The sequence below is a fragment of the Trachurus japonicus genome, chromosome 14 (assembly GCF_045865225.1).
Source record: "Trachurus japonicus isolate A0001 chromosome 14, Traja_1.0".
NCBI classification, from domain to species: Eukaryota; Metazoa; Chordata; class Actinopteri; order Carangiformes; family Carangidae; genus Trachurus; species Trachurus japonicus.
Window position 1 is genome coordinate 204774 of NC_140920.1, and position 21266 is coordinate 226039.

General features: G+C 43.2%; 1 protein-coding gene across 1 annotated transcript in view; it reads right to left on the minus strand.

Moving 5' to 3' along the window:
• Positions 1-21266, minus strand: part of adad2 (adenosine deaminase domain containing 2) — a 28536-nt gene that overhangs the window by 2206 nt on the left and 5064 nt on the right. Inside the window, exons 5-8 of the mRNA XM_085798906.1 lie at positions 21068-21218; positions 19008-19187; positions 8139-8370; positions 3300-3511 (exon numbers count right to left, since the gene is read on the minus strand). Coding sequence (XP_085655032.1) covers positions 3300-3511; positions 8139-8370; positions 19008-19187; positions 21068-21218 — 775 coding nt within the window. The remainder of the gene's footprint in view (positions 1-3299; positions 3512-8138; positions 8371-19007; positions 19188-21067; positions 21219-21266) is intronic.

The following is a 21266-nucleotide window of genomic DNA, read 5'->3' on the forward strand; positions in this document are numbered from 1 at the left end:
TCGTCCGCTCGTGCCGACAGCAGCGTTAATAAACCACAACAAAAGCACGTGTAGCCCCCCCGCCCCCGCATATCTGCTGCTGCTGCTGTTAAAAAAAAAAAAGGGCCGACAATTCGACAAAAAGTCGACACATGGGCCTCGACAATCGACAATCCAAATCCCGTGTCGTTCCCATCCCTACCATTCACCCAGATCGGATTGTGTTTCTGATCGGATTGAAAGAGGTCGTCTCTACGCCGATTGATAATCAGCTTCATGCTGCATGTAAACGGGGATTCTGTTGATAGAGCAGATTATTCATTCTGCACATGCGCGTCATAGCACGTAGGCGTCACGTATAAAAAAATAGGAAACAGGAAATAGGGCAGACTGTAGCAACGAAGGCTGCAGCCGCTGAACTGAGACAGAGTTTATTCTAACCGGCTTCAGCTGGTCCATGTAGACGCAGACTGAATGTGGATTGCTTTATTTAGTGTTCATGTAAACAGGTCCAATAAGATTCATTTAATACGATTGTTTATAATCAGATTGAGGAAAACACTGCATGTAAACGCAGCTAGTGTCTACCACTGTTGTCCACAGGGGGGCGCAACATCAACACTACATGACAGTTCTTTGTAGAAGCTCTAAAGGTCTCATATTGTGCTGTTTTCCAACCATTTCACAACCAACCACATTGTATCTGTAGCTTATTGCCCCCAAATCAACCTGCAGCTCTTAAAGGGACAACCAGGAGTTTGGATTTGGTTCTAAAAGAGTCTCATATTAATGTGGATGAATCTACGTTACCACTTGTTAATGGCTCCATTTAGATAAATATATGGTTTTGTCGGAATAAGCCGGTGCATATTCTCATTTGTCCAGGTCATAGTGTCTCAAAGGAGTTTTCAATGGGAAGCAACTGGACTTGGTTATTTGTCTAGAAGACGTTTCACTTGGATGATTGAAAACTCCTTTGAGATATCGTTTTGTCTTTATAGTTATGTTGATATTATTATTTAGTGGTCGACTCGTCCAGCATTTCCTACTTTCAGTTTTCCCGGACGCTGCCCGGCGGCTCATGGGAATAACGCGGCCGGATCGCTAGTCGGCATCGTTCACGGTCGGAACTACGACGGAATCTGATCGTCTTCAACCTCTGATCAATAAAAACATTTTGAATTTGAATTTGAATGTATTAAAGGATAGCTCCTTGAGATGTAGCATCTCATTTTCAAGGGGGTCCCTGAACAAACATATACATAGAACACACAACATCAACAACACACTACATTACATTGTAGACATACATAACATGACAATACAACAAATACAGACATCTGGCTCACACACTCCCACATACCACCCCTACCCCCATACATTTAACAGAATAGACATATTAAATAACATAGTAGGAATAACGAAATAACAAAATGGAGAAAGAAAGAATAACAATGAATGAATCAATCAATTAAGTAATTAACTAAAAACATGAGCAGTTTGTTTTAAAGGGATAGTTCAACATTTTGGCAAATTGGCCCATTGCCATAATCACTATAGTCATAGCAGTAGGTTCATTACCTTTAATTGTAGGTGTAAGCTATTTTCAGTACGGCGGAGCGCAGCAGCTGGCTGCTCAGAGCTACGCTATGGAGGCTAAGGGAATTTCTTGGTTTCCCTCATTAAACTCATCAAATTCAACATCCCAAAACTCCACAGCGCTTTTGTAGACAAGTTGTGACCTGCACATTCACCACGCTATGAGATAATGACGGAACGATACGAAACGGAGCCGTTTTCGAGGTAAATTCATACAAAACCGCTGATGCGCGTTGCGTTCAGGGACAGTTTTTCAGCAAGCAGTCTCCGTATTTACCCTGTATTTACCTCGAAAACGGCTCCGTTTCGTATCGTTCCGTCATTATCTCATAGCGTGGTGGTTGTGCAGCTCACAACTTGTCTACAAAAGCGCTGTGGAGTTTTGGGATGTTGAATTTGATGAGTTTAATGAGGGAAACCAAGAAATTCCGTTAGCCTCCATAGCGTAGCTCTGAGCAGCCAGCTGCTGCGCTCCGCCGTACTGAAAATAGCTTACACCTACAATTAAAGGTAATGAACCTACTGCTATGACTATAGCAATTATGGCAATGGGCCAATTTGCCAAAATGTTGAACTATCCCTTTAAGATGTAAATATAGTGACCTCCTGAAACAATGAAGAGAGGTAATAGAACGCAGAGAAGGAGGGAGATTATTCCAATCAAAGGGGGCTTTAAATTGAAATGACCCTTTACCAACCTCTTTAGAGAATCTAGGAACAAAGAAGTAAGGGAAGTTAGTATGTCTGAGTGGGTTTGGAATGTGGACATTCTTCTCAAATGTTTTCTCTTTCGTCCGTCTTATGCTGCCTTCATGTGCTGTGGTACAGATGGTATTTACCAGTGTGTTGTGTTCATGTGCTTTTGTTGTTGTACAGAGAAAATAAAGATGGTGGACACACAGATTCAGACTCTTGGGTTGCCTAGTTCATCTCTTACAGCAAGAAGATGAATTATCAAAACTCAAACGGTAAATATTAAAGTTCATGGAGATTGAGCGCTGGCTATGTGGCTTTTTAGTGGGCGGCACGGTGGCACAGTGGTTAGCACTGTTGCCTCACAGCAAGAAGGTTCTGGGTTCGAATCCCGGGCCGCCCAGGGCCTTTCTGTGTGGAGTTTGCATGTTCTCCCCGTGTCTGCGTGGGTTTCCTCCGGGTGCTCCGGTTTCCCCCACCACTAAAAACATGTCGGCTAGGTTAATCCTCCAGTCAGAGCCCCTGACCAAAGGCACTGGCTCATAATCTGGAGTTGGTCCCCGGGCGCTGCACCGCGGCTGCCCACTGCTCCTCAGGGATGGGTTAAATGCAGAGAAAGAATTTCACTGTACTAGCTGTATATGTGACAAATAAAGTACCTTTACCTTTTAAAAGCGTTTTTTACTGTACATGCACTCATACATAAAGTGAATAGCTGTTAACTGTTTTCTAAAGGCTTATTGCCTTGCTTACCATTAACGAAACTTGCGATGCTCACCGCCATGTTGAAAAGGTCAAAGGTTATTCTCATCTCAGCAGCTCGGGCATCAAAACATTCTACGAGTTGCCCAGTGGAAAATACCACATGAGAGGGTGTTCATGTGTTCACTTTTCACCTCGTCTTCTGGTATTTTCCATAATTACCACAGCACATGAAGGCAGCATTACTCCGGTCCAAGAATGTCACCCTGCGCTGAGGCTCATGGGAAATGTAGTGAGAACACTAAAGGTTTAACCAGGCGCGTTACCCCTCGATGATGAAGCCCTCGCTGGCGTCCACCACCTCCACGTCCTTGTCGCCGTGGCACCAGTTGATGCTGAGGTTGTCGTGGTGAAGCGAGGTCACCACCGGCCCCACGTAGCCGCCGCAGACGAAGGACACGCGGTGTTTCCTGTAGGACGGAGGCAGGAAGTGCTCCCAGCCGCCGTCCAGACGCCTGCTGGTCACGTCACACACCTCCTCCTTCTGGCCGCCTGCAGCACAACAACAACAACACAACAACAACACAACAACACAACAACAACAAGGTCACACACCTCCTCCTTCTGGCCGCCTGCAGCACAACAACAACAACACAACAACACAACAACAACAAGGTCACACACCTCCTCCTTCTGGCCGCCTGCAGCACAACAACAACAACACAACAACACAACAACAACAAGGTCACACACCTCCTCCTTCTGCAGCAGCTTCTGGCCGCCTGCAGCACAACAACAACAATAACAACAACAACACAACAACAACAAGGTCACACACCTCCTCCTTCTGCAGCAGCTTCTGGCCGCCTGCAGCACAACAACAACAATAACAACAACAACACAACAACAACAAGGTCACACACCTCCTCCTTCTGCAGCAGCTTCTGGCCGCCTGCAGCAACACAACAACACAACAACAACACAACAACACAACAACACAACAACAAGGTCACACACCTCCTCCTTCTGCAGCAGCTTCTGGCCGCCTGCAGCAACACAACAACACAACAACAACACAACAACACAACAACACAACAACAAGGTCACACACCTCATCCTTCTGCAGCAGCTTCTGGCCGCCTGCCAGGACGAAGGGAAGGAAGGAAGGGAGGAAGGAAGGAAGGAAGGAAGGAAGGAAGGAAGGAAGGAAGGGAGGAAGGAAGGAAGGAAGGAAGGAAGGAAGGAAGGAAGGAAGGGAGGGAGGAAGGAAGGAAGGAAGGAAGGAAGGGAGGGAGGAAGGAAGGAAGGAAGGAAGGAAGGGAGGAAGGAAGGAAGGAAGGAAGGAAGGAAGGAAGGGAGGGAGGAAGGAAGGAAGGAAGGAAGGAAGGAAGGAAGGGAGGGAGGAAGGAAGGAAGGAAGGAAGGAAGGGAGGGAGGAAGGAAGGAAGGAAGGAAGGAAGGAAGGAAGGGAGGGAGGAAGGAAGGAAGGAAGGAAGGAAGGGAGGGAGGAAGGAAGGAAGGAAGGAAGGAAGGGAGGAAGGAAGGAAGGAAGGAAGGAAGGAAGGGAGGGAGGAAGGAAGGGGAAAAGGAAAGAAACATACAAGGAGGGAGGGAACAGATTGGGTCAATTGGGTCAAATAGGAAGGAAGAAGTAAGGATGAAGGGAAGGAAGGAAGGAAGGAAGGAAGGAAGGAAGGAAGGAAGGAAGGAAGGAAGGAAGGAAGGAAGGACAAAGGGAAAATGGGAGGAAAGAAGGAAGGGGAAGAAGGAAGGGAAAAGGGAAGGAAAGAAAGATGGAGGAATAGGGAACAGGTTGGGTCAATTGGATCAAAAGAGGAAGGAAGAAGAAGTAAGGATGAAGGGAAGGAAGGAAGGAAGGAAGGAAGGACAATGGGAAAATGGGAGGAAAGAAGGAAGGGGAAAAGGAAAGAAACATAGAAGGAAGGAAGGAACAGATCAGGTTAATTGGGTCAAAAAGGAAGGAAGGAAAGAAGGAAGGAAGGAAGGAAGGAAGGAAGGAAGGAAGGAAGGAAGGAAGGAAGGGAGGGAGGGAGGGAACAGATTCGTTCAAGGAAGGAAGAAGAGGAAAGGAAGAAGGGAAAGAAGGAAGGGAAAAGGGAAGGAAAGAAAGATGGAGGGATAGGGAACAGATCAGGTCAATTGGATCAAAAGAGGAAGGAAGAAGAAGTAAGGATGAAGGGAAGGAAGGATGGAGGAAGGGAACAGATTGGGTCAATTTGACAGGAGGATTAATCTAGAACAAAGAAGAAACTCAGCTGCTGCTGCTGCACTGGAGCCAACCAGCTGTTCACCTTTTAAAATCTAGAGCTGTAACTTCTGTCCGTTCCTACAGAAATCCTGTGTAATTACAATCACCCTAAATACTTGTTGTTGTTGCACTTCAAACTGCAGTTTATCTTAAACCAAAGACAAAAAAAGATAGATGTGTCTATATCAGATGCATTGTCTTTAAGTTTCAGTCGGCATAGATAACATTCAGTTTCCCACTGAGGACGATATCATCTAGAATCTAAGTGTAAATCAACCCCAGGCTGCACTTTCAGCTGAATTAAAAACCACAGACGGGTAAAAACCTGCCAGGTTAGGATGATGATTAGTAACGACAGACTAGAAAAATGAAATGAGGGTAACCCTTTAATTTACAGGCCGTTAATTACGTCATAATCAGACCTGCAAACTCCAGAGAGTAAAAAAGGTGACAAGGTCCGAAAAACCAAACCAACCCCCCCCCCCCCCGGGAGAAAATGTTTGTGATTTTAATATGCAAGTTATGCTTTTTGGAGCGTTCCCAGTTAAACAGAGAGCAAATCTCTCATTAAAAAGACAGCTTTGAGAGAATAAGTACACCTCAATCAGGTGGGGTCAGCTGCAGAAAATGTTCACATTATTTGACTAAAGATTATGCATCAGTTTGGATGACCACATGAACTGTGGCTTTCAGCTTTCTATGATTATATTTAGCCTACTGTTTACAGCTGAGAATATCAGGTATTGTCCCCCCTCCATTAAATACAGTGCTGTGAAAAAAGTATTTGCCCCCTTCCTGATTTCTTACTTTTTTGCAGATTTGTCACACAATGTTTTTATTTATTTGTATAATATTTTGATGGGGCAGCCATCTTGGGAAGGTTTTCACCACTGTTCCAAGCTTTCTCCATTAGTGGATAAAGGCTCTCACCATGGATCACTGGAGCCTGGATGTGAAGAGTGAAATTGAACCAGCTTTCCAAAAAAAATAAAAAGGTTTATCAAAGTTAGTTCATGATTTAACAAGAGGGGGCAATTACTTTTTCACATAGGATCAGGTAGGTTTGCATAGCTTTTTTCCCCTTAATAAATGAAATCATAATTTAAAAAGTGCATTTTATATTTACCGTACTTCGGTCATCTTTGTCTAGGCTATTAAAAGTTGTTTGATGACTAATAACAAGTTTGAGTAAGAAATCAGGAAGGGGAAAATACTTTTTCACAGCATTGTATGTAGCCTGGGGGTTGAAAATCACAGCACATAAAATGAGTGTGTATCACGTCTTTCCACATACGTTCTTCCTTCGCCTTTCAAACGGAGCAGAACCGGTCTGACAGAACACCAGCGGTAGAAGCAGGTATGGAGCTGTGTGCCGCGAACGTGCATGAAAAAACAAGCACGGCGAATGTGCGGCGCGCCGCGTGCATAACTCGCGCCTACATTGAAAGTATGTGAGCAAAAGACGCTACAGCTGAATGGCCCCGATGCACACACACGCTTATCCAAGGCGCCTGTCATCATAGTTTTCTGCGTTCCACCGATACATCAGATAACTTCCCGCGTGTCGTTTCAAAATAAAAGCTGTCCGATATGTTTATCAAGACTCTATCACCCCCCCCTTTGAAAAACTCCCCGGTTCTGCACGATTCACGTAAACGACCCAGTTGACCAGAAAAACGGCGATTATAGCCGAAAGGCGACTAGTTTGCAGGTATGCATAATGTCTAAAAACAGCCAAGAAATAACGACCAATTGTGTAGAAACATCCCAGAAACAAACTGACTGGAACTGGCAGCTGCATCGACTTGGTGGAGAAAGATTCTGGCCAATTTCCAAAAAATTCAAAGCATGAAAAGCAAGTGTAATCTATTACCTTTATGAAAACATGACATGACTATGAGGCTATTTCTTTATCTGCCTGTAAATGAGCTTAATGTTTGTAGCAGGTGTAAATGATGATTAAAGGGACAATCAGGAGTTTTGTTAAAGCGAAGTGTTTCCACACTACATTTATGAGCCTCCGCACCGTGAAATTCTTTGACCGGTGCAAGACAGACTCATGTTTTCATTCATCAAGAATTAAAGTCAGAGGTTGGAAGACGATCACATACCGTCGTAGTTCCCACCATAAACGGAGATTCATACGGCGGCGTTATTCTCATGACTCGCCACGAAACCGAAAGTAAAGAAACGCTGGTCGGCTCGCCCAGCATTTCCACCACCACTAATAATAACAAAATAACCATAGAGACAAAACCATAGATTTATCTAAAATGGACCATTAACAATATGCATAATAAATAAAAAGGGACAATAAATAAATTACAATACTAAAACCTAAGAAGTTTAAAAGGATTAAAGGGAAGTTAAAAAGGCCACAGCCAGAGTCCATTGTCCATTTGGATTTATTGTTGGGTTGATTTGTTTAATTGTCTGGTGGCTTGGGGGAAAAAAACTGTTTTTCAGCCTGCTCGTGCTGGCCTAGAAACTTCTGGTTGTCCCTTTAACCAGTATGACTGGCAGTTACAGAGGGCTGAGGGCCCGGGCTACATCCCATAATGCGTGGTGTTTAAAGAATGAAAAAATTATGATATCATATGATTAAAAAGAAAAGAAAAGATTATGATAAAGATTTTATTCTGTGGGTAATGGGGGCGGGACTAGATCAGCTTTTGCTTCTCCCGCTTTCCCTTTCGGCCATGTGTATTGTATTATTTGAACTAAGATGAAGTGTGATGATGATGATTTAAATTGACATGCCCCAAATAAACAAATTGATTGATTGATTGAGACTTTTTTATTGTCGCAGAATTTTTCGTTCTGCAGATGGAGAAACTCCTGGTTGTCCCTTTAACCAGTATCACTGGCAGTAACAGAGGGCTGAGGGCCCGGGCTACATCCCATAATGCGTGGTGTTTACCTAGCACCATGCTGGTGATGTAGAGCGGCTGGATGAAGTGGCTGAGCAGCGCCCCCTGCAGCCCGGTGACGGCCCAGCGGCTCAGCTTGTCGCTGCCCGACATGCAGCAGACCCTGGCCCCCCACACGCTGGGCTCCAGGTAGGCCACCGGCACCAAGAGGCCCCGGGCGTGGTAGTGCAGCCTGGGGCCCGACCAGCTGCTGCTGCCTCTAGACACACACACAGACACACAACAGTAGGTTTATTAACTCAGTACCTGAGGATGAAAGACTATGCACATTATGTAATTTAAATGTAATTGAGGATGAACTGCATTCTGTGTTTCAGTAGTTGCGTTTCCATCCACCTTTTCTTATGCGCATTTTGTGAAAATGCGCATAAATACTTGAATGGAAACGCCAGAAATTCGAATAAAGGCAGCAAATGCGCATAAAAGTTTATACGCTTGGAGGGGGGGGATTTGTCAGCGTATCGAATAAAGGAAATGCGAGTTTTTGTGATGGAAACAGATGATGTGAATTGAGGCAGAGTTTGTGGGTGAAGCTGCTGGACTTCACCCAGCGACGCCCCGGTGTCCCAGCTCTCCTCTCTGCACCACAACACAAACGCTCCGTAACCCGTAATCTTTTGTTTATGACAGTTAAGACGACACAATCACACGCCGTAACATCGTTATGTAACTTATTGATTTTTCACCGGCTTCGTATGTAAACAGATGCACATGGAGGAGAGGAGCAGAACCAAAACAGCGGAAAAGCGAGCGGACTGTCACAGTTCCTACTGTCTTTCTGTGGAAATATCTCATGTTACAACATGAAAACCTGCTGCTTATATTCAAGTGCGGCCTATATATGTATTTTCTTTTAACATGTAGCTGGTGCGGATTATACAGGTGCGTCTATAGTCCGGAAAGTACGTAAATTGTCCATGATGCTGAGTGTCAGCTGAGTGTCAACTGTTGGATACATTCACGCTCTCTTATGACGTAATCTCACGGTGCACTCCTCCTAATCGCAAAACACTAATGAATGGAAACGGGCATAAATTCGCTTTGCTTTTTGCGCATTTTTACAAAATCCGCTTTTAAATTCGATACGACTTGGATGGAAACCCAGCTACTGTCCGTTATATGACGAAGCTAGAACAGGAAGTTTTTGTTTCAGAAAATGCAAAATGTGAAACCTGAGTTGTTTTTGGTTGATGATGATGATGATGAGGTAAAGTTGGAACGGTTCTTCAGAAAAGAAGTCTTTACTAGAGCTACTTTCATAAAAACTGCCTGGTCAAAAAGAAAAAGTGAATTATTGATGTGAACTCCATGTGGTTTCTGTTTTTGTTTGGTTTTGTCTGAGCTCTGATGAGTTTGTTTGGTGTCTAAATATGATGATAATGTGTCTTGTAACTAAGCCCTGATAGGCTGGGTGCCTTAATTGGTGCACGACACGTAAATAAATATAAATTCATTCATTCATTCATTCATTCATTCATTCACAACACAGACACACACAACACACAACACAGACACACAACCTGAACACACAGTTACTCTCTGTAGAGGTCAACACGCTGGGCTCCAGGTAGGCCACCGGCACCAAGAGGCCCCGGGCGTGGTAGTGCAGCCTGGGGCCCGACCAGCTGCTGCTGCCTCTAGACACACAACACAGACACACACACACACACACACACACACACACAACACACAGACACACAACCAGAACCACACAGCCACAACACACAGTTATATGTTATATGTTACATGTTATTTGGTGGTCTATTTGTGTATGTGTTTGAATGTGTGGATCTTCCTGGCTGCAAATCAATTTCCCTTTTTGGGACAAATAAAGACGTTTGTATTGTTTGTTAAAGCAGATAACAGTGGCACGGCCGTTTCGGCTAATGCTGTGTTCAAGGCAGGCTTTTGAAACCGTAAGTTACAGCTTCAAGTCACAACTACGACTTGGTAGCGTTCCAGGTAACCCGTAGCTCGTGTTTTTACCATCCTGTTGTCTGTGAAAGTTCCCTATAACGGCCACTCGTAACTTCCGACCCGTGAACTCGTACCAGATCGAACTGGTATGACTTCACAGGAAGGAAAAACACAAAGTACGAGTTTCCTTGAACGCACCATGAGTTAGCAGCCCCCGCCCTTGTCAGGCATCAATTGGTCCTCGTGCTACGTCACCACATTCACGCGCATCCCTTGGCTGCACACACAGCCCTTCATGCCGTTCTCTCCCCTCATTGGATAACACTTGTATCCCACAAGGAACATTTTCTCCTCGGGTTACAGCAGAGCAGAGTGACGGAGAGACTCGTGTTTAGGCTGAAATACTTCATGTAAGTGATTGCTGACGGAAAATAGGACTATTTAGGACTTATATTAACAAAAACATTCCACTGATATCTGCTTTAAGTGGATGTATGTGTTTTTATTGGGTGCCAAAGCAGTTTCCCCTCGGGGATCAATAAAGTTTTCTAATCTAATCTAATCTAACACACACAGTTACTCTGTGTAGAGGTCGACACACTGCAGCTACAAGACATCGCTCAGTTAGAATAATCACTCAGAAAGGTCTTTATCAGCCTTCGTCTCTTCCCACTAGAGACCAGACATCAGAGTTACTTTACTTTATTAAACTCATCCAACTGCTTCTTTCTTGTTCTGCTTTCTAGCTTTTCTGTAAATTCAGTCTTTGTCCAGATCTCCTTCAAACATTTAGTTTCTTCATCAGATTATTCTCCTCCTCCTCCTCGTCCTCCTTCCTGCTCGTCTTCACTAACTAGAATAAGACACGCCCACTGATGATGTCACACAACTAGAATGCATAGATATATACACGTAGATGCCGCATTCAGGCTTGTCAGGAATGTCGTCGCGGCCGCCATCTTGAGGGGGAGTTCCTATGGTAAAAACCATAGATGACGTCATGCATGTCACGAACGGCAGTACGAGGTAAAACAAAACATAACAAAACCCATTCACCTCCCCCTCAAGATGGCGGCGGCGGCGACGATCCGTTCCAATGGGCAGCAGCGTCAGAGGCGGCATCTACGTGTATATATCTATGACTAGAATGAGACACGCCCACTGATGATGTCACACAACTAGAATGAGACACGCCCACTGATGATGTCACACAACTAGAATGAGACACGCCCACTGATGATGTCACACAACTAGAATGAGACACGCCCACTGATGATGTCACAGAACTAGAATGAGACACGCCCACTGATGATGTCACAGAACTAGAATGAGACACGCCCACTGATGATGTCACAGAACTAGAATGAGACACGCCCACTGATGATGTCACAGAACTAGAATGAGACACGCCCACTGATGATGTCACAGAACTAGAATGTGGCTGTGTTGTAAATCACCCCCTATCACGGATGTAGTGCTCTAACTATATAGTGTGTTCACCATTTTGTAGTGTTGTTCGAATTCTCCGCGATTAATTTCATCCACTATGTAGTGGATGACAAAACACCCACAATGCACCGCGAAATTGAGTGAACAAGCGATGTACACTACTTCCTACTCCCGTATCCCACAATGCAATGCGGTCGTGTTTTGCCAGAGAAGAAGATGAAGCTAATTAGCATGTTAGCTACGATTTATTTAGGCAATTTACCAAAAAAACTCCTCAGACATATTTGCCTTCGCTCCGTTTGCCTCGCCCGAGTAGCAGGAGTTGGGCAGCAGCATCCCAACATTAACAGGCAGCATTAAATCAATCTAATTAAGAAACTGTAGTAGAATATGTAGTAAATACGATCTGACGAGCTAAGCTAATAGCCACAGAGCATAGCCACAGAGCCGCTAACGGCTCACGGTCGGGACACACAACAGTAGTTTACCAAACCAAACTTCCGATATTTCAACAGTTTATTGTCCGAGTAACACAACCACACATAATCACATCCTCAAATGTTCCTGCAAGTGTCCGGTTTTTCTTATTTTATTTTTTATGTGTCCGGTTTGTTTCATACGTCCATGGTTTGTTGACATGATTCTCGGCGCGTCTGCTTCCGTCACAGCAGTAAGCTAACACGCTAACACGCTAACACGCTAACACCTGGAGCATCAGCTGACGCAACCACGTCCAGAAAATTACCGTCTAGTGTCCGAATTCTCCTCCCGTCGTTCCCTGCATCGTGTACATGATGTAGTCCACTATATCATATACATGATGTAGTGGATAGGGAGTGAGTGAGTGGATGATTTCGAACACAGCCTGAGACACGCCCACTGATGATGTCACACAACTAGAATGACATAGATATATACACGTAGATGCCGCATTCGGGCTTGTTTGGAATGTCTCACGGCCGCCATCTTGAGGAGTAGTTCCTCCTGACAAGCAGTCAACAGTCAGAGGGTTTGACAGCTGTGAATCTGGCAAAATGCCAAACTTTAGTGCCGCGTACGGATGTTCCCATGAAAGAAACGCCAAAACGAAGAGACATGGAAGAACTTTTCTCAAGTAATAAGTTGTTTTTATATTATATAACTGTTCTGAACTTGTTGAATTTGATGTAGGTGAGTTATCTGACATAAATTAAACTAACGTAACGTATCATAGGGTGGGATATGTGTTACATTTAGTGCATATACCGGTAGTTAAAGGTTGAATATGTAGAATATTTATTAAAAGCTATATTTTTTCAAAAATAATACATCCATGGGGCCTTTAGAGGGGTACAGAATGAAAGTATTGCTTTTCCATAAAAACATTTTTTTTAGTCTGAATTATTATTTTTTATTTTTTTGACGGGCTCGACAATGACTTTCTCTCAACGTTCTGTTTACATTCGTACCTGCCTGTAGCCGACATGTGGCTCAGTTCTCCGCTGTTTTCCTGCCTCCTCCCGGTCATGTTTTCAACCAAGCCTTTTTAATAATCAATCGGTGGATCAATGGATTATCATATACTTGTTAGGATGGGTGTATTTGTGTAGTCTTATCTGTCATAAACACGTTTATCGTCGCAGACTTTCGGTGCCACGGAGCTCCTTTTTTTTTTTTTTTTTCCAACTTGACGAGAGCAGTGACAGCGGAGGCTCTGAGGCTCTGAGGCTCTGAGCAGCAGCGGTGTGAAGGCAGAGAGCCTCCACTGTCCCTGTAACAAGCTACAAGTCATTAATTATGCTGTTAATGACGGTAAAAATGAAACATAAGGTAAACATCCTGCTTAGCTCTCCTCCTCTGTCCTCTGATCAGAGCGGAGTCCCTAGCAACGGCCCGTTTTACCTAGCAACGGTCTGGCAATCGACTGCTGGAATTCTTTTTCTGTTGTTTTTCTTGTATTTCTACATAGTCAACCTTTAATATATTAATAGTTTGTTATTTTGTTGCCTGATGTGTAGGCTATAGGCTTATCAGCTGTTTCCCCCGGCTGTGAGTTTGTGGTTGCCATGGTGATGAGGCCGGCGAGTGAGTGTAAACCACTGTAGGCTACCTATATAATTGTGCTAGGCCATATTAAATCGGTTTTATGGCACTTACATGAACCCTAACTGCTAACGTGAGTTATGTACCAGAATTGTAGTATTTATATTAAAACAAACGGCTTGAAAATCGGTTGAAAATTCAGTAATAGACCTCTGCCTCTGTAGACTATAGTAAGTAAAAGTTAGACACCTCCTGCTCAAGATGGCGGCGGCGGCGACAATCCGTTCCAATGGGCAGCAGCGTCAGATGCGGCATCTACGTATATATATCTATGACTAGAATGAGACACGCCCACCGATGATGTCACACAACTGGAATGAGACACGCCCACCGATGATGTCACACAACTAGAATGAGACACGCCCACTGATGATGTCACACAACTAGAATGAGACACGCCCACCGATGACGTCACACAATGGAATGAGACACGCCCACCGATGACGTCACACAACTAGAATGAGACACGCCCACCGATGACGTCACACAATGGAATGAGACACGCCCACTGATGATGTCACACAACTAGAATGAGACACGCCCACCGATGATGTCACACAATGGAATGAGACACGCCCACTGATGATGTCACACAACTAGAATGAGACACGCCCACCGATGATGTCACAGAACTAGAATGAGACACGCCCACCGATGACGTCACACAACTGGAATGAGACACGCCCACCGATGATGTCACACAACTGGAATGAGACACGCCCACCGATGATGTCACACAACTGGAATGAGACACGCCCACCGATGATGTCACACAACTAGAATGAGACACGCCCACTGATGATGTCACACAACTGGAATGAGACACGCCCACCGATGATGTCACACAACTGGAATGAGACACGCCCACCGATGATGTCACACAACTAGAATGAGACACGCCCACCGATGACGTCACACAACTGGAATGAGACACGCCCACCGATGATGTCACACAACTGGAATGAGACACGCCCACCGATGATGTCACATAACTAGAATAAGACACGCCCCGTTTATTGAAACGATGAGGTTGTAGAATGAGGTTGTAGAAGTTTATTGAAACGATGAGGTTGTAGAATGAGGTTGTAGAAGTTTATTGAAACGATGAGGTTGTAGAATGAGGTTGTAGAAGTTTATTGAAGCGATGAGGTTGTAGAAGTTTATTGAAACGATGAGGTTGTAGAAGTTTATTGAAGCGATGAGGTTGTAGAAGTTTATTGAAGCGATGAGGTTGTAGAAGTTTATTGAAGCGATGAGGTTGTAGAAGTTTATTGAAGCGATGAGGTTGTAGAAGTTTATTGAAGCGATGAGGTTGTAGAAGTTTATTGAAGCGATGAGGTTGTAGAAGTTTATTGAAGCGATGAGGTTGTAGAAGTGTATTGAAGCGATGAGGTTGTAGAAGTTTATTGAAGCGATGAGGTTGTAGAAGTGTATTGAAGCGATGAGGTTGTAGAAGTTTATTGAAGCGATGAGGTTGTAGAAGTTTATTGAAGCGATGAGGTTGTAGAAGTTTATTGAAGCGATGAGGTTGTAGAAGTGTATTGAAGCGATGAGGTTGTAGAAGTTTATTGAAGCGATGAGGTTGTAGAAGTTTATTGAAGCGATGAGGTTGTAGTTTATTGAAGCGATGAGGTTGTAGAAGTTTATTGAAGCGATGAGGTTGTAGAAGTTTATTGAAGCGATGAGGTTGTAGTTTATTGAAACGATGAGGTTGTAGAAGTTTATTGAAACGATGAGGTTGTAGTTTATTGAAACGATGAGGTTGTAGAAGTTTATTGAAACGATGAGGTTGTAGTTTATTGAAACGATGAGGTTGTAGAAGTTTATTGAAACGATGAGGTTGTAGAAGTTTATTGAAGCGATGAGGTTGTAGAAGTTTATTGAAGCGATGAGGTTGTAGAAGTTTATTGAAGCGATGAGGTTGTAGAAGTTTATTGAAACGATGAGGTTGTAGAAGTGTATTGAAGCGATGAGGTTGTAGAAGTTTATTGAAGCGATGAGGTTGTAGAAGTTTATTGAAACGATGAGGTTGTAGTTTATTGAAGCGATGAGGTTGTAGAAGTTTATTGAAACGATGAGGTTGTAGTTTATTGAAGCGATGAGGTTGTAGAAGTTTATTGAAGCGATGAGGTTGTAGAAGTTTATTGAAACGATGAGGTTGTAGAAGTGTATTGAAGCGATGAGGTTGTAGAAGTTTATTGAAGCGATGAGGTTGTAGTTTATTGAAGCGATGAGGTTGTAGAAGTTTATTGAAGCTATGAGGTTGTAGAAGTTTATTGAAGCGATGAGGTTGTAGTTTATTGAAGCGATGAGGTTGTAGAAGTTTATTGAAACGATGAGGTTGTAGTTTATTGAAGCGATGAGGTTGTAGTTTATTGAAGCGATGAGGTTGTTGAGGTTTATTGAAACGATGAGGTTGTAGTTTATTGAAGCGATGAGGTTGTTGAGGTTTATTGAAACGATGAGGTTGTAGTTTATTGAAGCGATGAGGTTGTAGAAGTTTATTGGAACCATGAGGTTGTAGTTTATTGAAGCGATGAGGTTGTAGAAGTTTATTGAAGCGATGAGGTTGTAGTTTATTGAAGCGATGAGGTTGTAGAAGTTTATTGAAACGATGAGGTTGTAGTTTATTGAAGCGATGAGGTTGTAGTTTATTGAAGCGATGAGGTTGTTGAGGTTTATTGAAACGATGAGGTTGTAGTTTATTGAAGCGATGAGGTTGTAGAAGTTTATTGGAACCATGAGGTTGTAGAAGTTTATTGAAGCGATGAGGTTGTAGAAGTGTATTGACACGATGAGGTTGTAGAAGTTTATTGAAACGATGAGGTTGTAGAAGTGTATTGAAGCGATGAGGTTGTAGTTTATTGAAGCGATGAGGTTGTAGAAGTTTATTGAAACGATGAGGTTGAAGTTTATTGAAGCGATGAGGTTGTAGAAGTTTATTGGAACCATGAGGTTGTAGAAGTTTATTGAAGCGATGAGGTTGTAGAAGTGTATTGACACGATGAGGTTGTAGAAGTTTATTGAAACGATGAGGTTGTAGAAGTGTATTGAAGCGATGAGGTTGTAGTTTATTGAAGCGATGAGGTTGTAGAAGTTTATAGAAGCAATGAGGTTGTAGAAGTTTATTGAAACGATGAGGTTGTAGAAGTGTATTGACACGATGAGGTTGTAGAAGTGTATTGAAGCGATGAGGTTGTAGTTTATTGAAGCGATGAGGTTGTAGAAGTGTATTGAAATGATGAGGTTGTAGAAGGTTATTGAAGCGATGAGGTTGTAGTTTATTGAAGCGATGAGGTTGTAGAAGTGTATTGAAACGATGAGGTTGTAGTTTATTGACACGATGAGGTTGTAGAAGTTTATTGAAGCGATGAGGTTGTAGAAGTTTATTGACACGATGAGGTTGTATAAGTTTATTGAAGCGATGAGGTTGTAGAATGAGGTTGTAGAAGTTTATTGAAGCGATGAGGTTGTAGAATGAGGTTGTAGAAGTGTATTGAAGCGATTAGGTTGTAGAATGAGGTTGTAGAAGTGTATTGAAACAATGAGGTTGTAGAATGAGGTTGTAGAAGTGTATTGAAACGATGAGGTGGTAGAAGTTTATTGAATTGTAGAAGTGAATTGAAGCGATGAGGTTGTAGAAGTGAATTGAAGCGATGAGGTTGTAGAAGTGTATTGAAGCGATGAGGTTGTAGAAGTGTATTGAAACGATGAGGTTGTAGAAGTTTATTGAAGCGATGAGGTTGTAGAAGTTTATTGAAGCGATGAGGTTGTAGAAGTTTATTGAAGCGATGCCTCAGTGAGTGTTGATGTATTGAAGCGATGAGGTTGTAGAATGAGGTTGTAGAAGTGTATTGAAACGATGCCTCAGTGAGTGTTGATGTATTGAAGCGATGAGGTTGTAGAAGTGTATTGAAGCGATGAGGTTGTAGAAGTTTATTGAAGCGATGAGGTTGTAGTTTATTGAAGCGATGAGGTTGTAGTTTATTGAAGCGATGAGGTTGTAGAAGTGTATTGAAACGATGAGGTTGTAGAAGTTTATTGAAGCGATGAGGTTGTAGAAGTTTATTGAAGCGATGAGGTTGTAGAAGTTTATTGAAGCGATGCCTCAGTGAGTGTTGATGTATTGAAGCGATGAGGTTGTAGAATGAGGTTGTAGAAGTGTATTGAAACGATGCCTCAGTGAGTGTTGATGTATTGAAGCGATGAGGTTGTAGAAGTGTATTGAAGCGATGAGGTTGTAGAAGTTTATTGAAGCGATGAGGTTGTAGTTTATTGAAGCGATGAGGTTGTAGTTTATTGAAGCGATGAGGTTGTAGAAGTTTATTGAAACGATGAGGTTGTAGAAGTGTATTGAAGCGATGAGGTTGTAGAAGTTTATTGAAGCGATGAGGTTGTAGAAGTTTATTGAAGCGATGAGGTTGTAGAAGTTTATTGAAACGATGAGGTTGTAGAAGTGTATTGAAGCGATGAGGTTGTAGCAGTTTATTGAAGCGATGAGGTTGTAGAATGAGGTTGTAGAATGAGGTTGTAGACGTTTATTGAAGCGATGCCTCAGTGAGTGTTGATGTATTGAAGCGATGAGGTTGTAGAAGTGTATTGAAGCGATGAGGTTGTAGAAGTTTATTGAAGCGATGAGGTTGTAGAAGTTTATTGAAGCGATGAGGTTGTAGAAGTTTATTGAAGCGATGAGGTTGTAGAAGTTTATTGAAGCGATGAGGTTGTAGTTTATTGAAGCGATGAGGTTGTAGAAGTTTATTGAAGCGATGAGGTTGTAGAAGTTTATTGAAGCGATGAGGTTGTAGAAGTTTATTGAAGCGATGAGGTTGTAGTTTATTGAAGCGATGAGGTTGTAGAAGTTTATTGAAGCGATGAGGTTGTAGAAGTTTATTGAAGCGATGAGGTTGTAGAAGTTTATTGAAGCGATGAGGTTGTAGAAGTTTATTGAAGCGATGAGGTTGTAGAAGTTTATTGAAGCGATGAGGTTGTAGAAGTGTATTGAAGCGATGAGGTTGTAGAAGTTTATTGAAGCGATGAGGTTGTAGTTTATTGAAGCGATGAGGTTGTAGAAGTTTATTGAAGCGATGAGGTTGTAGAAGTTTATTGAAGCGATGAGGTTGTAGAAGTTTATTGAAGCGATGAGGTTGTAGAAGTTTATTGAAGCGATGAGGTTGTAGTTTATTGAAGCAATGAGGTTGTAGAAGTTTATTGAAGCAATGAGGTTGTAGAAGTTTATTGAAGCGATGAGGTTGTAGAAGTTTATTGAAGCGATGAGGTTGTAGAAGTTTATTGAAGCGATGAGGTTGTAGAAGTGTATTGAAACGATGAGGTTGTAGAATGAGGTTGTAGTTTATTGAAGCGATGCCTCAGTGAGTGATGATGATAAACCTGAAGTAGAAGTTGTTGGCCGCTCCCTCTGGACTCTGGTTGGTGTAGAGGTGCAGGCTGGTGTTGGGTCTGAGCTGCAGCTGGTGGCCGCTGCTGCTGCTGCTGCTCTCAAACACACACGCCTCGCTGCCCGCCGCCGCCTCGCCGTCGAAGAACAGCAGCAGCTGTTTGTACAGGAACCTGACAACAACACAACACAACACAACAACACACAACAGCTTCTCAGTCTGCTATAGGACGAATCTCCTTGTTGTTTCCAACTACTTCCTGGTAGAAAACCAGCATGAGAACAATAGTGACGTTTAGACTAATCTGATGTTTGTAAAGTTTATAAAACCAATGATTGGACAAACATTACTATTTATGTGTGGACGTTTTTGTAATTAGTCATGGTTATCATAGATTAGCCGGGCTAACGGTTAGCTACCTGTTTAACTTTAATAACTCAGTGACTCAATAAACGCTCCATGAAAAAATATTTTCTCCAGTGGATATCTGAGTTCCAACATGACTGAGCTAACTGGAGTAGTTTCATGTCGTGTCCCACAACGGGAGGGTTTTAACATCTGACGTCCTGCTGTTAGCTTAGCTGCTGTTAGCTTAGCTACCGCCGTTAGCTTAGCTACCACTGTTAGCTAAGCTACTGCCGTTAGCTTAGCTACTGTTAGCTTAGCTACTGCTGTTAGCTTAGCTACCGTTAGCTTAGCTACCGTTAGCTGTCTCTGTCAGCTGAGCCACTGATGCTTTCTAGACACTGTGATTCCCTCAAACTGAATAAATACAACACATAGCAACACAAAACACACACACAGAAATAGTAATGTTTCTTCATCATTTCAGATTTGTCTAAACGGTGATAGGGCGTGAAAAATATGATATATAGCTAAACTCTCGTTCGTTACTATTGATCTCATTCACATTACAGCTGGTTTTCTACCAGGAAGTAGAATGTAAACAACAAGGAGATTCGGGCTGTGTTCGAAATCATCCACTCACTCACTCACTCACTATCCACTACATCATGTATATGATATAGTGGACTACATCATGTACACGATGTAGGGAACGACGGGAGGAGAATTCGGACACTAGACGGTAATTTTCTGGACGTGGTTGCGTCAGCTGATGCGCCAGGTGTTGCTGTGACGGAAGCAGACGCACCGAGAATCATGTAAACAAACCATGGATGTATGAAACAAACCGGACACATAAAAAATAAAATAAGAAAAACCGGACACTTGCAGGAACATTTGAGGATGTGATTCTGTGTGGTTGTGTTACTCGGACAATAAACTGTTGAAATATCGGAAGTTTGGTTTGGTAAACTACTGTTGTGTGTCCCGACCGTGAGCCGTTAGCGGCTCTGTGGCTATGCTCTGTGGCTATTAGCTTAGCTCGTCAGATCGTATTTACTACATATTCTACTACAGTTTCTTAATTAGATTGATTTAATGCTGCCTGTTAATGTTCGGATGCTGCTGCCCAACTCCTGCTGCTCAGGCAAACGGAGCGAAGGCAAATACGTCTGAGGAGTTTTTTTTGTAAATTGCCTAAATAAATTGTAGCTAACATGCTAATTAGCTTCCTCTTCTTCTCTGGCAAAACACGACCGCATTGCATTGTGGGATACGGGAGTAGAAAGTAGTGTACATCGCTTGTTCACTCAATTTCGCGGTGCATTGTGGGTGTTTTGTCATCCACTACATAGTGGATGAAATTAATCGCGGAGAATTCGAACAACACTACAAAATGGTGAACACACTATATAGTGCACTACATCCGTGATAGGGGGTGATTTACAACACAGCCTCGGTCTATAGAAGTACAGAGGGATGACATCACCACTATGACCTCATACTGACAAACACTTTACACCTACACCTCACCTTAAACTGAAGCTGGAGCGTTTCAACCAGGACCTGGTCTGTATTGGTCTGTTCTGGTCTGTACTGGTCTGTACTGGTCCGTACTGGTCTGTGGTGGTCTGTTCTGGTTTGATCTGGTCTGTACTGGTCTGTAGTGGTCTGTACTGGTCTATACTGGTCTGTACTGGTCTGTACCTGAGCAGCGCCCGTCTGGCGGTGACGATGGCGTGACAGTCATGGACCATGGTCCCGTTGTAGCGGAGCCACTTGCTGCAGCTTGAGTGACCGGTTCCCATGGCGACCACCCGGTACTGGTCACGTGGACGACCGGCGGCGTCCAGCACCTCTGAGGAGGGAACCAATCACAGCTCACCAATCACCGACCAATCACAGC